The sequence below is a fragment of the Uranotaenia lowii genome, chromosome 3, assembly GCF_029784155.1.
Source record: "Uranotaenia lowii strain MFRU-FL chromosome 3, ASM2978415v1, whole genome shotgun sequence".
Taxonomy (NCBI): Eukaryota; Metazoa; Arthropoda; class Insecta; order Diptera; family Culicidae; genus Uranotaenia; species Uranotaenia lowii.
In genome coordinates this window covers 266357668-266374328 of record NC_073693.1, presented here as the reverse complement: position 1 = coordinate 266374328, position 16661 = coordinate 266357668, and the positions used below count along the sequence as shown (strand labels likewise).

At 40.3% G+C, this 16661-nt stretch overlaps 1 protein-coding gene across 2 annotated transcripts in view; it reads right to left on the bottom strand.

Moving 5' to 3' along the window:
• LOC129754158 (diacylglycerol kinase eta-like) overlaps positions 1-16661 on the bottom strand; it is a 418758-nt gene that overhangs the window by 10459 nt on the left and 391638 nt on the right. For both annotated transcript variants that reach the window (XM_055750049.1, XM_055750050.1), the window contains 4 exons: positions 16422-16627; positions 15551-16359; positions 15330-15479; positions 1047-2772 (listed from right to left, as the gene is read on the bottom strand). In XM_055750049.1, coding sequence (XP_055606024.1) covers positions 1047-2772; positions 15330-15479; positions 15551-16359; positions 16422-16627 — 2891 coding nt within the window. The remainder of the gene's footprint in view (positions 1-1046; positions 2773-15329; positions 15480-15550; positions 16360-16421; positions 16628-16661) is intronic.

The window sequence follows — 16661 nt, the reverse complement described above, 5'->3', positions numbered from 1 at the left end:
CACGTTCGGCGAACCCGTAAACTATTGTCCTAAACCAGAAAGCGTACATACTAAAAATTCTTTTGCAGTTTAACATGGCGAACTGCAAACCATCTCGAGTACCGATGACTACCGGTTTTGTACAACAAAAGGAGGAGAATGGTGAGCTATTGGCCGACATCATTTCCAAAGTATTGTCGGAGCGATCTCCACTGCTATTCTCGGACGGCGGCTAACAAAACCAACAACGGCGGATTGGATCAAAGCGAAGCGGGTGCTTTGCTACCTCAAAGGTACTGCTGATCACGAGCTACATCTAGGCGGAGGTAGCGATTCTCGAGTGCTTCGTGGATGCAGACTGGGCTGGTGAAATTGCCAACCGGAAGTCCAACACTGGCTTTATTTTCAAGTGCGGTGGCGGACTCGTTGACTCGGCAAGCAGGAAGCAAACTTGCGTGTCTCTCTCGAGCACTGAGGCGGAGTACATAGCACTAGCGGAATCTTTGCAACAATTGCAGTGGCTTCGTCGTTTGATAGCAAATTTGGGAGAACATCTGAAGCTGCCAACTGTGGTCAACGAAGACAACCAGAGTTGTATTGCTCTTGCAGCGGCATAAGGACTACACGAAAATCAAAGCACTTCGACACCAAGTATTGTTTTGTGAAGGACTTAGCGGAAACTGGTATCGTCTCCATTCGTTACTGTCCTACGGAGCAGATGGAAGCGGATCTTCTCACCAAGCCATTGGGTGCAGTCAAATTGAGGCAGCTACGAGAAGCTATCGGTATTCTTCCGACTCCAACTAATGTCGAGGAGGAGTGTTGCAGCGTATAAGAGACTGTTAAGTTTGCGAGCTAAAGTCCGTTGATATATAAAAGAAAGCTGAAATAAATTTTATGTCATTCATAGTTGTATCGTCAAACAGATTGGTTGTTGTTATTTAGAACCGAAGTATTCCCATTGCACCTGAACCTCTATCATTCAGACCTCCTGCGTTTATTCGTCCCATAAAATGTTCGTTGTTTTGTATCGCGCAAAATGTTTTACCAAGTACCGGTTTACTCACCCAATATGTTAATCTGAATGCTATGACACTGGGCAATCCGGTGGTGTTGCAGGTTTATCAAACGGGATGCAGCCATCTGAACTGACCCGAAAACGGCTACCACTTCCAGGATTTTATCGTCGAAACTTTGCTCCAGGAAACAATCGTCCACCTTTTTGTTGCCCCAGAAGTTGGTGCCTCCCATGAAGCTCGGTATGTTCAGTACTACGATGCCTTGCAATGATGGCAGAGGAATTCGTTGACCGTCACACTCCAGCTGAACTTTTTGTTCCAGATTCTTGTAGGTTCGCTGGACCAACTGCTTCGATCCCAACACTCCGTACCACATGTAGTTCTTCGCTCGGGATCGACATTTTTCCGGGTGTTCTTCGCGCTTCAGATGGAAATCCAGGGATATCTTTGCATCTATTCCAATCCCAAAGTAGTTGTTCATCACTGCTTTTTCAGAGTAGCCTTCCATGAGGGTTTCATCCGGATCCATCAAGGGACTAACAGCTGCGCATAGAGTATCCGCATTGGCTAGTAAACATTTTGAAATAAACCCAGTGCTCACATTCGGCCACGAAGGCAGCCGAACCAGTGGATTGATAATAGGTAGTTTCTTGTTTCTCTCTTCTTTTTCTTCTTTCTTCTTTTTGGCTTCCTCCTTGCTTTCAGCATCTCGGTCGAAGTTGAACAGACCCAAATTCGAACCAAGAATATTGCTCTTTGACGTTCCCAAAGCTTCCGGCTTGAACATCAAACTTCCACTGCTGATCCGTCTGGAAGCTGCTGGTGAACAGTTTAGGAACCGGATGTGTTCCGAATCCAATCCTAGCAGGTTCGGGTTATTACCGGAATGCCTACGGTTGATGTCTATTTCTCTGGGTGCCAGGGTATTTGGGGTATGGCTTGAGTGCCGCCGAATTTCCGGAACCCGTAAAGATCGTATCTCATCGCTCATTGCTGGTGAAGGTGGCTCAACAACTACATTGATTGTCGGTATATTGGGCATACCGAAAGAATGATGTTTGTCTTCGTCGTCATCATCATCATCATCGTCGTCTTCCAATCCACCTCCAACTGCCCCTTCGGAATCATCCGAGCGATCGTCGTCCTTATTGTCCACCTCTGACAAACTATCCTCATCTGGGTTAGTAGCCCCGGAACTAAGCTTACGATATTCAATCCCAGACGATCTTACGGTATCCGTTTCCGAGGCTGAAACATCCGACGGTGATCCATGAGGTTGGAGCAAACTGGCTGCCAAACTCTTAGTATTTTCATACTCATTCTCTAACATTTGAAACGCTCTACTGGCCAAACTTCTCGATGGAGGACCCCTTCCAGCCGGTTTCTTGAAACTCTTCCGCGCAATGTCATTACCCTCGACAAACTTTGCCAAGCTGCAGTACCTCGGCTCTCGAACCTTCTGATCGTCGCAGCGATTGTCGATGTCGAAGACTCTGTTCTCGAACCCGAACTGATCCAATTCGATGCTTCCCTTTCGTTGTTGCTGTTGCTGCTGCTGTTGTTTCTGCTTGTTCTTGAAACTTCGTCGCTTGGTGTGATCCAGGGTGCACAGGGTGGTCGTGTCCTCGGTGATGGTGTTGTCCTGTAAGGCTCCTAGAAGGTCTTGACCCAAAACTGAGCTGATGTCATCCATTAGGCTTTCGCCGTGTAGCGCATCGGTAGTGTCACTCGTTTCGGGTGAATCGATGTGGCTGAAGCGATCGGTGTCTAGGTCCTGTGAAGTGGAAAAAAATTGGTTTTGAGTATGAAATAATTATTTTTTAAAGATCAATTAAAAACCGATAAACTATGTTAAAGTCTCTACATGAAACCTTTTAGAAAAAAAAATGTATGAACGAAACTGTACAAGACGCACCAGCGGGGTAAGATGGCCCATGCCATTCTTTCTCAAAAATACACTAACCTTTGGCTTTGAATAATGTTTTCCATCATTTTTATTGCAGCAAAAAAGCTTTTTCATCATTTATTAGATAGAAAGTTTACAAAAACGACCTTAGTTCTTTGAAACATGGATTAATAGAATCAGCGCGAATCTTGTTATTTTTCATGATTAACATATAAGGTTTCATGGTAAACTAACTTGCGTAATCTGATAAAAATACAGCTTATCGTTTTTCCACTCGAATGCTCTTTCGGAAGACTATGATTTTACTAACTTCCCAAAAATTTTAACTAAAATCAATCACATCAAATTTGAGTAATAATAAATTATTTGTTGCCAAAGTATGGTCAGTTTACACAAATACGATGAACATGCAACTAAACATTTGATGTTTCAATTGAATTATTACATTCCGTATATTCATTGTTCTATTTCTTACCACCCATACCGAAGCGTTTTGCCCTCTAGTTTCGGCGTTCTACCCTGCGGTTTGTTTTCTGGCTGTTTTTGGTTTTACAAAAAATATATTCAAATTCGTGTTTTTATTTGAAAAAAAAAAATGAATTATTTTTTGCAGCGGATGCCTTACTCTACCTTACCGTTCGATCTGAACAGACACTTAAATTCAGTGGTTCCAGAGACCTTCCTACCAAAATTTGATAAAGCGATTTTATACATCATCAAAAAGCAACTAACACTCTTGTTAGAGGTGCCTTGTGAAAATAAAGAACTGTTAAACCACTGTTCTGTTGAATGATTTATTTTCTAAAATGTTCCCGCTTTTATACCCGCCAACTGACGTGTGTTGTTTATTCAAATGATTTCTCTGTGTGATTACTTTGATGTACTCCATCACTCCTCCTCAGCACATGTTGGTTGGAATCCCATCTTCGCTCGCAGTTGTTCCAAACGGACATGGTTCAATAGTTTCGTCAAGATGTCCGCCAGCATCATCAGTTATGTTGGGCAATACTCAAGAGAGTTCCCCTTTCGTTCCGCCAAGTTCTTGATGAAGTTATACTTGGTTTCCATGTGTTTGAACCTTTTTCCGCTACTTCCAGTGATAAATTTGATGCAGCTCTGATTGTCTTCTTTCATTCGAGTTGGATCTTTCGCCAGTTCCCCGAAATCAAGAAGTAGTTTCCGCAACCACAGTAGTTCCTGGAAGCCTTGAGCAAGGGATATGTATTCCGCTTCGGTTGAAGAAAAAGCCACGCATGTTTGTTTCTTGGCTCCCCGCAGAATGGTACCGCCACCGAGCGTGAATAGGTATCATGAGTTGCATTTCCGGTCTTGCACCGTGCTTGCCCAGTCTGAGTCAGCATATCCTTCTAACTCATCTGAGTCACCTCCCAGATGAAGCTTGAGATCCACGGTTTCCTTGAGGTACCGCAGGGTTCGCTTTGCCTCCGTCCAGCCCGCCTTGGCTGGTTTTGACACCTTCCTTCCGAAAATCGATACGCAAATCCTGATGTCTGGCCGCGTGTTCACCGCCAGATACAGCAAACTTCCAACGAGGCTCTAATATTGGTCGGAATTAGGAAGATCCTCCGTCTCCTCCTTTTGTTGTATGTAGCCGGGATCCATCGGAATTCTTGACCCTTTCGCATCGCTCAGGTTGAACCTCTCCAGCAGCTTCTCGATGTATGCCTTTGAACCCAGATCGAAAAGTTTCCTTAATCGGACCACCTGGATACCAAGAATCTGCTTCACATCTCCAAAGGACGTTATCGTTGCGACCAACATATCGTCTACACATTCGATGATATAGGCCAACTTCCCGTTTTGATTCCGAACATAGGGGCACCGATCCGCTTCCGACGGTTTGAATCCAGCTTTCCACATAACATCGTTCAGTTTGAGGTTCCACATTCGTGTCGACTGCTTTAGACCGTAATGACTTTTAAGCAGATGGCACACCTGTCCCTTTGCAGCAGAGACACCAGGCGGGGCTTCATGTAGATCAGGGGTGAGCAACCTTTTGAAGCAACGGGCCACTTTTAATTTGAAATTCTTTCGGCGGGCCGCATCAAAATAAAATTTAATATTTATATTATAAGAGAGGTTGAGAAAGGTTTAAAGATTATTGTAAAAAAAAAATTTTAAACAGATTAGTCAATGTTACAGTTTACATTTTCTATTCTAGAAAATATTTACAGATTTCATAAATTCTAAATTTAATTTAGACACCTCTAGGACAGGCTTGCTAAGGCTGAATCATAAAAATCTTATAACTTTGGTAATGTGGATGTCTAATTTTCAAGTAAAATGACTCCTTTTAATCAATGTTTTGCATGATATGTCTATGAAATTTCTCGAAAAAGCATCACACAAAACACAAGTTAGGTGCAAAGGTACACTCATCCGAAAAGCAAACTTTAAATTCACCTGGATTTTCACGTAGGCGCTGATTACGTGAATTTTTGCTTGATTTACGTGAATCATTTGGATGTTAATAAAAAATTCACTTGATCCGTACGTGAAATTCACTTAGTCGTTTGCTGTCAAAACAAAGACACATTCGATTTACGTGAAAATCCAGTGGTCCGCCAAGTACTAAGGAATTTAGTACATTCTAGGTGATGTTCACGTAGCCCTGAATTACTTATTCACATAAAGTCTATGTGAAAGAATACAGTATTAAATATGGCGCGGATACAACAGTTGGTGCTATCAAAGAAAGAAATTGAAGATGATGGGGAAGCTGATTTTACGTGAGTAGACAAATTTTGGTTGTGTATTCGTTATTTAAATATTCTGCTATTTTTTACAGAGCTTGGAATCGGGAGGACGGCCAGACAACCACTATGGAGGAAACCCAAATGAAAATTTCGGAAGGATTTTAATTTTTTCTATAAGTGAAGTTCAATAATAAGAGAAGTACAATTATTGTTTAAAATAATACGTGATGTGTAAATTATAAAGTGAAATTAAATAGTGTATTGTGTCTTGGAAACACTGCTAAATAAACACATTTTTTTTTTTTTTAAGATCCGAAAAAAGCTTAGTTTATAGTTTACTGAATTCTACGTGAATCACACGTAGCAGAACGAATCCCTTGTCACATTCGATCTACGTTTTTCTCACATACAACTCATATAAAAATTACGTGAATTCTTCTTGCTGCGCGAGCTCTGTTTGCTACCTGAAATTCACGTAGGTTCCACGTGATTTTCATGGTGGCAAAAATCCATGTACATTTTCACGTAGCGTTCATGTGAAAAGTTTTTTCGGTGTAGGTGCAAAGAATCTCAGATCTGATTTTGAGTTTTTCAGGGGCGCTGAATCCAAATATGTATTCAATTAGTTTTTTGTCAGTTCTAGTTTTCGAGATAGTTAAAAAAATAGGTATAAAATAAGTTTCAATTTATGTCCTTATTTTGACAAAACTGTTAAATACAAATACTTATTGACTCAATGATCAACTTTAAAAAATAAACACAAGGAGTTTTGAATTCTGAGAAAAAGATATGGAAGTTTTCTTTTTGTTATCCAAACCTGCAAAAACTGGGAATTTATACGAAGTTTTAAAGAAAAATCAAACTAAATGAATCTTAGATATTTTTAAAATCGTAAGTCAAATTATTCCGCAGTCTTCAACAAACTTGCTGAAAAAATTAAAATCTTCAATTCAAGAACATGCTTTAATGAGGTCAGAAGAAGTTTTAATCTTATTTTTTGAATTTCTGTAAATTGCAGAATTCAATTTTTGAAAGCGTTTTATCTGTGAAACAAGAATTTCTTGACAATATCTGAGATTGAAAAAAGGGTAGTTAATTGATTGAAAATCAGCTTTACAGGTTTATTGGTTTATCAGTTATGAAAGATCCAACCTTCACCCAAAATTGATCAATCTAAAAACTTCCACACGCCATATTACCGAAACTAGAAGCGATAACCGAAATATATGAAATGTTTTGAATCAAGGACGCCAATCTCTTGCAAAATCAGTTGAAACATAGGCACCAAAAATGCTGTTTCACTGAGTAGGGGAGAATGAGGATACTTGATCCCTGGGGATACTTGATTCCTTAGCTATATCTCCAAACTGGAATGTCGTACAAAGATCAAATGTTCTAGAAAAATGTGCCAAATGGAACAAAATAGCAATGGTTGAAGCTCAAGAAATTTTAGCAAAATAAGTTTTTGGGTTATTGAACTTTGTTTGAAAAATTTCACAAAATGTGACTTGAAGATCTTTTTTCATCATTTTAAAATGTTCCTAACATGGAAATATTATAAGAAAAATATTTATTCCAATACATCAATCTTTCGAGTGTAAAATGAACTTTAAAATACAATATTTTCAAAGCGATGGAAAACTCCCAACATTTTTCAGAAAAAGTTTTTAAAAAGTTGATTTTGGGTAAAATTGATCCCTAATATATGGGTACAAATGATCCCGGTATATTCTTCTTCTCAATGGATCGTGGTCATTGCTGATTACGAGATTACTAATATTTATCCAATAGCTAATATTCATCCATCAATTATCTTAAGAAAAAGGCTAAAATAATTGATTTTCTCTTGTTTATAAAAAATTGCGCTCGTAAGTATGCAATGTCATAAGAGTTGAGAATAAGCTATAGAATTTTTTTTCTGACAATTATAAATTGTGAAATGAGAACAAACATGACCAAAATAGTCAATTAACATTCTATCTTGGGGTTTTGTTTGATTTTTTCCATGGATTAGGGCTTGCTGAATAAAGGATCAAGCCTCCCCTAACTTCAAAAATATCGCAATTTTTTTACTCCCACGAAAATGCTTCTAGTTCATCTACGGGTTCAAGTATAGTTCTAATTTTAGGAGCATAGAAACTTGTAACTTCAAGTTACGCTGTCAGAAAATGTAAAAGAGTGCGAGTTTCTAATTTTTTTCCAAAAAGATATGGTGAAAATAAGAAAAGGGGATCATGTATCCCCACTCTCCTCTAATCGTTAGAAACTTTTTGGTTTGAATCACAGAATTACAGATATTATTTTTGTAGAGGTATCAGAATATCGCTTAGTTCTATCGATATGAAATCTATAATCGTTAGCCCAGTTTTTATTATAAAATTCTCCTTATTTCTGTCATTAATCTAGAACAAAAATATTTCACTTCATCATACAATTTGAACTTTGTTTAAAACGAAAAATCTAGTCTTAACTACCTCCTATATAACGTATTTCCAATAAATAAAAAGAACTCAATAAAAAGCTTAAGACCTAAAGTCAACATTCTGGATGATTATGGGAAAAATGCAACTGAAAACAAGCGACGTGCAAATCAAGTTATTGATATATCATGTTTTTGGTTTAGTAGGTGCTATTTTATGATAATTAACCATCTTTCGTAAAAAAAAATCGTGAAATAAATTTAATTTGAGATTGGCTTCGCGGGCCGCACAAACATGCTTCAAGGGCCGCATGCGGCCCGCGGGCCTCGTGTTGCTCACCCCTGATGTAGATAGTTTCATCTAAATCACCGCTTTGATAGGCCGTCTTCACGTCCACGTGTTTCACCCGTATTCTACGACGAGCAGCAATGGTCAGCAGTAAGTGTTACGTACACTCATCCGAAAAGCAAACTTTAAATTCACCTGGATTTTCACGTAGGCGCTGATTACGTGAATTTTTGCTTGATTTACGTGAATCATTTGGATGTTAATAAAAAATTCACTTGATCCGTACGTGAAATTCACTTAGTCGTTTGCTGTCAAAACAAAGACACATTCGATTTACGTGAAAATCCAGTGGTCCGCCAAGTACTAAGGAATTTAGTACATTCTAGGTGATGTTCACGTAGCCCTGAATTACTTATTCACATAAAGTCTATGTGAAAGAATACAGTATTAAATATGGCGCGGATACAACAGTTGGTGCTATCAAAGAAAGAAATTGAAGATGATGGGGAAGCTGATTTTACGTGAGTAGACAAATTTTGGTTGTGTATTCGTTATTTAAATATTCTGCTATTTTTTACAGAGCTTGGAATCGGGAGGACGGCCAGACAACCACTATGGAGGAAACCCAAATGAAAATTTCGGAAGGATTTTAATTTTTTCTATAAGTGAAGTTCAATAATAAGAGAAGTACAATTATTGTTTAAAATAATACGTGATGTGTAAATTATAAAGTGAAATTAAATAGTGTATTGTGTCTTGGAAACACTGCTAAATAAACACATTTTTTTTTTTTAAGATCCGAAAAAAGCTTAGTTTATAGTTTACTGAATTCTACGTGAATCACACGTAGCAGAACGAATCCCTTGTCACATTCGATCTACGTTTTTCTCACATACAACTCATATAAAAATTACGTGAATTCTTCTTGCTGCGCGAGCTCTGTTTGCTACCTGAAATTCACGTAGGTTCCACGTGATTTTCATGGTGGCAAAAATCCATGTACATTTTCACGTAGCGTTCATGTGAAAAGTTTTTTCGGTGTAGCTTGCCTAACTACCGGAACAAAAACCTCGTCGTAGTCCAAGCCTTGGCGTTGATTGAAACCTTGTGCCACCAAACGAGCCTTGTACCGGATCGTCCTTCCGAACTCGTCTTCCTTCCTCTTGAAGATCCATAGACAACCAATGACCTTTTTCCCGGGAGGTAACGCAGCAAGTTCCCAGACACCGTTCTGATGTAGTGATTTGAGTTCGTCGGATATGGCTGCTTTCCAGAGTTCTTTGTTCGGACCACCTGAGGCTTCCTGATAGTTCTTGGGATAAGTCGATGATTCTTGAGCGACCACCACTCGAAACCGCTTCGGTTGGATACCCTTTGTTGATCGTTCGGAACGCCGCTTAATGCTGTTCACAACCTTTTTAGTAGTTGCTCCGCCTCAAGATCGAGTGGCTCCACCTGAACGTCGAGTTGCTCCTCCTGAATTTGGCCATTCTCGTCTGCAAGCGGACCATCATCGCCGCCATCGGTATCACCAAAACCTCCGAAATCGTTGTCTTCATTGATGCGTTGTTTTACGGTGCCAATCGGATTAAGGGTCATCGGTGGCAGCTTTTGGACCTCGGGTTTTTAAGATACCAGCCTCTTCGAAGAACCATCTTGTGTCGTAGGGAACCGGACATTTCTGCTGAAGACCGCCTTTTTAGTTTTCCTGTCGATGAAACGCCATGCTTTTTGCTGCTGAGAGTAGCTAACGAATGTCAATTTCTTCGCGTTGGGCTCCAATATTGATCTGGTTTCTTTCGGGATCAGCACAAGCGCATCTGTACCAAAAACTTGTACCAAAAACTTGCAGATGCTCCAGATTATTTCCTATGGCGTCTCATCGATCGATCTGGGATCTGGGATCGATTTTGTTGCTAATCTGTTCTGGAGATGATTGGCCGTGTTGATAGCCTCACCCCAGTAGCGGTACCCCATGCCAGCTTCCAGGAGCACCTTGCCATCTCTACCAGCGAACGATTCTTTCGCTCCGCTACACCGTTCTGTTGAGGAGTGTATGCCGATGTAAACTGTTGCAGGATTTCTTCGCTTCTGAGGACTTATCCATCGCATGTCGCCACATGTCGTGTACTCGCCACCCGGATCGGACCTGGTCACCTTCGGCGACCGGCCGAATTGCGTCTTCATCTCACGAAAAAAAATCTTGGACAGCTTCCAACGTTCCAGACTTCTTGCTCAGAAAATACAGCGTAGTGTAGCGGCTTCAATCGGCGATAAGAGTAAGGAAGTGCCGTCGTCCTGCAGGCGTCGCCGTGTTCATTGACCCGCACAAGTCGCTATGAACCAGATCCAGAACTTGTTTCGATGACCTCTGTGCTTTCTTGGGAAACGGTAGCCTAGCCATTTTGCTGCCGAAACAAATCTCGCAAGTAATTTGATTGCCACAATCGTGCCAGAACTCAGATTTGCAACCGCTTGATGTCGTCAATGTTTCGATGACCCAACTTGCGATGCCATTCGTGCACGCAATTTTTCTTGTTACACTGGTCCGAGACTGTAAAGGGTGATACGGTCAAAATTTGGTCAAGGGAAAACGCGTGTAAATCGTTGAAATCGTTTATTTAAAAAATCAAATTAAATTTCTTTTTCAAGTTTAATTAGTATAAAATTCAGGAAAAATATTCAGTTAGGCTTCCGCTTTTCCAAATCCGAATTGCCGGGCCTTACGCTTAACCCCTGCCATCAGATTTTGTACAGCCACCTTGTCCACCTTCTTCGCCGCAGAAAGCCAGTTTGCCTTGAACTGCTGCTCGTCCTTAGCAGTTTTTTTTGTCTTCTTTAGATTCCGCTTGACAATAGCCCAGTATTTCTCAATTGGGCGGAGTTCTGGCGTGTTGGGAGGGTTCTTGTCCTTGGAAACCACCTGCACGTTGTTGGCGGCGTACCACTCCATGGCCTTTTTACCGTAATGGCAAGATGCCAAATCCGGCCAAAACAGTACGGAACAACCTTGTTTCTTCAGGAAAGGCAGCAGACGTTTATTCAAACACTCTTTCACGTAAATTTCTTGGTTGATACTCCCGGAAGCTATGAAAATGCTGCTTATCAAGCCACAGGTACAGATGGCTTGCCAAACTAGATATTTCTTCGCGAATTTTGACAGTTTCATGTGCTTGAAAATATCTGCTACCTTTCCCTTTTCCTTTTGCCATATAAAACTCCTGTCCCGGAAGCTGCTTGTAGTCGGCTTGGACGTAGGTTTCGTCGTCCATTACCACGCAGTCAAACTTCGTCAGCATCGTCGTGTACAGCCTCCGGGATCGCGCTTTGGCAGTCGTATTTTGTTTATTTTTGCAATCAAATACCTTCTTGTAAGTCGATAGTCCGGCTCGTTTTTTTTGGCTCGATTCACGGTTGTAGACGATACACCCAGCTTATTTGCGGCATCTCGGAGAGAGAGGTTAGGGTTTCGCTTGAAACTACCGGCAACTCTCTTTGTCGTCTCAGCGGCTTCCGGTTTTCGATTTCCCCCCGATCCAGACTTCCTGGCTGTCGACAAACGTTCCCCAAACACTTTAATTACATTTGTAACGATTGATTTGGCAAACTTTTAGCGATTTTTCCAGCTTTGCGTGCGAGTAGCTCGGATTTTCGCGATGCGCGAGCAAAATTTTTAAACGCTGCTCTTCTTCCTTGGACGGCATTTTGACAACTGAAGAGTGAATCCCAAAATCAAAATAGGAGCAACATTCTATACAGACACACACCTTCAAAATGAGGGGTGTTCAGGTTTTTTAGATGCAAAATTGAAAGAAATACGTCAAGTTGATATTGACCGAATTTTGACTGTATCACTCTTTATTTGTTTGTTAACTTTGATGTTTTGTTATTTATCTTTTAATGTCTTTGAATTAAAAAAAAAATTGCAGGTTCTATAAAATTTATAGAGAACCAATTCAAACCAACATGCCATCAAAAACACTAAATCACATTATTAAAAAAGATCGTCGCTTTTCGCTTTCCGTCATAACAATCTTTTTAATAGAGAAATTCGAATGAGTCTGAGCTTTTTGGTTAGTTGACAACGTGATTGTCGTTAAACATTTTTGCCCCAATTCTAGAAGTATTTTTTCAAAAGATTTTTATGATTTTCAGATAAAAAACATAACCATTTTTTATGGTACATTATGCTAATCTGATCTCTCTTTTTAAAATCGGAATTTATATTTTATATCGTTTATTCGATTGTGGAAATTTATTGAAAATTATTGTTACTCCAAACATGTCTTGAATAATATTTTTTTTAATCGTTTATGATTGCATCTGTTGTTTTGTATAGATTGTTCTTTTCAAATACAGTTTTTTAATTTTACTTAAAAAGTGCTTTGCTTTGAAGCATGTATGTCACATTTTTTATAATTTCAAGCTATTTTTGAAAAAACGTGTCAATTTCTCAAGGAATAAAAAACGTAAGATCTTACAAGAGGGGGGGGGGGGGGAGGGAGGGCGGAGGGTTTTGAAAATCTTACTTTGTCTTACAAGAGGAGAGGTAGGGTTGAAAATTTCCAAAATCGTGCTTACGTAATTAGTGAACGGCCCCATTATGTCTAAGATGTCAGAGAATTTTTTTTTGTTTATTTTGTGATCAAGTGTTTTTTTTTGTAAAAATAGTCTTCGAACTTTAACGTAGTGCTTTGATTGTCTAGTTCCAGGCTGTGAAACGGTAGAAAGACATATTTCGTGAGTTGTTCAATGAGTGTATGAATTTGGCTCGCAGTTGGAAGATACCTGGAGATCTGAAATACCTAAATATAGTATGGTGGGGATCGTCAAGCTACAGTGGCGACACCTACCATGGTGAAGATCATCAAGATGCACCTTGAGAGAATTTCTTAGAATTTCTCAGACTTACAAGATCCTAAGATTTCAAGACCTCTCGTTTGAACAGAAGCAAGAGCGGGTAGTTAGGGCGAAGGCGCAGCTTGCGCGGTCCGCGCATGAAAAAATTGGAGAATATCGTGTTTTCTGCCGATGAATTAATCGCCGTTCAGCGGTTCGTGAAAAGCAGAACTACAGATTTTGGTAGCCAGAAAGATCACAAACCTGTGAAAACGTATTAAAGGCCATAAGACGACAGAAATCTATCTTATTTAAGGTCTGGGTCGGATTCGCCCGTACTTTCCTGGTGAAGATCAACCGAACACCCTGAAGAGGTGTAGATCAATCAATTTACGTATCGAAAATAGTTCTACGGCATGTTCTCGAACTGTGGACTCGTCACAATTTTGGTTTTGGTTGGTGGTTTTTCAGCAGAACTTCACATTGGCTTACCAAGAAAAAAGAGGTCCCAATTTTTGTGTGGGATTTTTTTTTTGAGGGTTAATTTCGTGTACGGAGTGGTCGGGGAGTTCGCTGGATCTGAACCCTATGGATTTGGCTGTCTAGCGTATACAGAAGGCCGAAGTCTACTCCACAAAACATGACGGGTTAGAAGTTCTGAAGCGCCATCTAGTTGAGTCCTGGGATAAAATATTACAAAAACCACCTGCGGTCTTTTTAGAATATGTGCCTTGAGCTTCTGCAGCGAGTGGTTAAGCTTAACCCATTCGAGACCGATTGCACACCGTGTGTGCAATGGAATTTTTGTACCTTTGTCAGAACAGTCTTTCATTGTGAGTTTCCTATTGCTCGGAAAAATAATATTCATATACCAATGGAATCCGCAAATGTTAGGCAAAATGTATTGGGAAATGGTTTTGATGAAAAACAAAAAACATGAAAGTTATCTAAGAGTGAAGTACTATGAGTTGGAATGTCGTGAAAAGGCCTCCGTCTCGAATGGGTTAAGGACAAAAAAAATCGAAAGGTGCCAATGGATTTTGAAAATTTGATCTGTTTTGATGTACATCGTATTAAATTCGAAAAAAAAAGTTTTTGTTTTGATCAAATTATTTGTTAGTTCCAATGTAGCACTTCAATTGCCGGACCCTGTACATTTCTTTTCATTTCAACTTCCTTCAAAGCGCAGGCCCATTACCTGTTAGAGGTACCTTGGCACCTTGCACAAGGCACCTCTAACAACTTTGAACCTGATAAACAGCAGCTTTGGAAACTGTCCTGTTATTTTTTGTATTTATATTTTACATAGTTTTCCGTCACACGACATAACTTGCTGTTCACTCCAATTACTCCAACTCACTCGGTCCTTTGCAAACGTTTTCCAATTTCTCGGGCATCCCACATTCGTCAGATTACTCCGTCCTGTTGATAACTGAATATTATTAAAAAAATCAGCTTCAGTCATTCAAAAGTTTACGAATGGAGGCTCCGGAGATACAGCTTACAGCACAAAGTGGACGATATAAAAATTTAACGTTAGAAAGCAGCAAGCATTTGAAGCTCTACGTTGGGTTTCATGTAATGGCTCCAGAGACTGTCCGATGAATGTCCGATAATTTAAATAGAATTTTTCAATATATAATCACTTAGCAACTAGCTTTCTGCATCAGAAATCACATGGAGATTTACTTCCGTACCCTCATAGTTTGATAATCTATTATTGCGTAATAATCTCTTAAAGTGTCTCTCGGCTCTACAATTGTGGCTCCATTGACTCACTTTTGTTGTTTTTTATGGGAATTTAACCCTTTGGGGTCATTCTTCTTCAAACCAGAGACTTTCTACTTTTAAATGCTTCAAATATTATCCTCAATGGCTCAAAGTGAAACTTACTTTATTCAATACTCGTCAATCGACATTGAATGCCAGTGGGACTTATATTTATTCAAAATAAACTCCAACATTTCATGATTATAAGCCTAGAAGAAGGTCAAGGGGAAACGAGTCAAACATGAAGCTAATAATACGCGTTCGCAAATGCTCGACACTAACGGAGTTTAGAAGCAAAAATCCCGATGTATTAACAGACCAGCTTTAAAACACTATGTTTGAAGTTGAAAAGCTCTAGAAGATGAAATTTATTAAACCAGCGTGCACCTACCTGAATCAAATCGGCTATGTGCAGCTGCGAGTTGTGATGCTCCGGAGGACGATCCAGAATTTCCGACGTGACACTACATTCTTCGTTGCTGATTGCTGAAAGAACGTCACTTGCTTCTCCAGGCGCCTCATCGGATGAAGATCGCTCTTGCTGTTTTTGTGAAAAAAAAATAAGGCGTTAAAAACCGACTTCAAGTAGCTAATCAAAATTTATAAACGTACCGGCATATCCGTATCGATGATAGTGATGTTTTCGCTGAAGTACATGTTTTCCGGTGGCTTCTCCAAACTCGGTAGACAAATGCTGGGCACCTGCAGCATATTACAGCCTACCTTAGACGATTGATGTTCCATGTTAGAAGCGTTCAAGCCCCGACCACCGAGGGAGCTTCTTCGTTGCTGATTCCGGTAGAGATTCCGTTCGTATACTTCTATGGGTTGAAAGTGCAGCAGCCCGGTGTCCGCTTTGTTCACCTGATGTATCTTGTGCTGGTGCTGTTCCAGTGCTTTCTTGAAGGGTTTGAAGCCGAGTCGCTCGAAGGCTCCGCTAGCTTCCAGATCGAACTTGACCGTCTTGGTGTCCGATTCGAAGGAGAAATCATACGGAGCCGTGGTAGATTGTGAGTCTGAGGTGGTCGTTGTCGTTGATTTCTGGTTCAGTGTATCGTCTTTATCGTCTTTCCCTTGATTGTCTCCGCAGTCTTCGTCGCAGTCTTTGAAAGCATGTGGATCGATAATCTCCGGAATGTGGTTGGTTTTGGGTTCGGTATGGACGCTGTTTTCTTCAAGTTCTTCGATGCTGGATATCCGGTAGTTTTCGGGTATTCCGGAGCTTCGACGACTGCCACCGTCAGCGAATTGTTTCGGAACCGGTAGGCTGAGATTGCTGAAGAATTGGTCATCCATCGAATCCCGACGAACATCCGGAAGTGGAGATATGCAGGTTAGTCTAGAGGTGGACACTGATGGTGAAATCGTTGCCATCGTGTGTTGCAACGATACTGGAATGGGCGAAGCTCCTGGAGAGCCCTCTAAAAGATTATAGATTTTTGTTAATGAATTCTTAATTGTTCCTAAAACTTCGAGTACTAACCTCGAGTGTTAAACGATATCGACATCCGCTTCGGGGGCACGTAGAACATACTTGACTCACTACACTTCATCACGTCCTGTATGGCTCGCTTCAAGCTGTTGGCCCTACAGAGCAGTGCTTCCTTCTCCGAGCGACGGTCCTGTCTGCTGGTTCGTTCCTTGGAATTCAGTTTGTCTTTTTCGTTTTTCTCTATCGTCGTCGATTTCCTGTTAAAAAAAATTATTTTACATAATTTTCCTA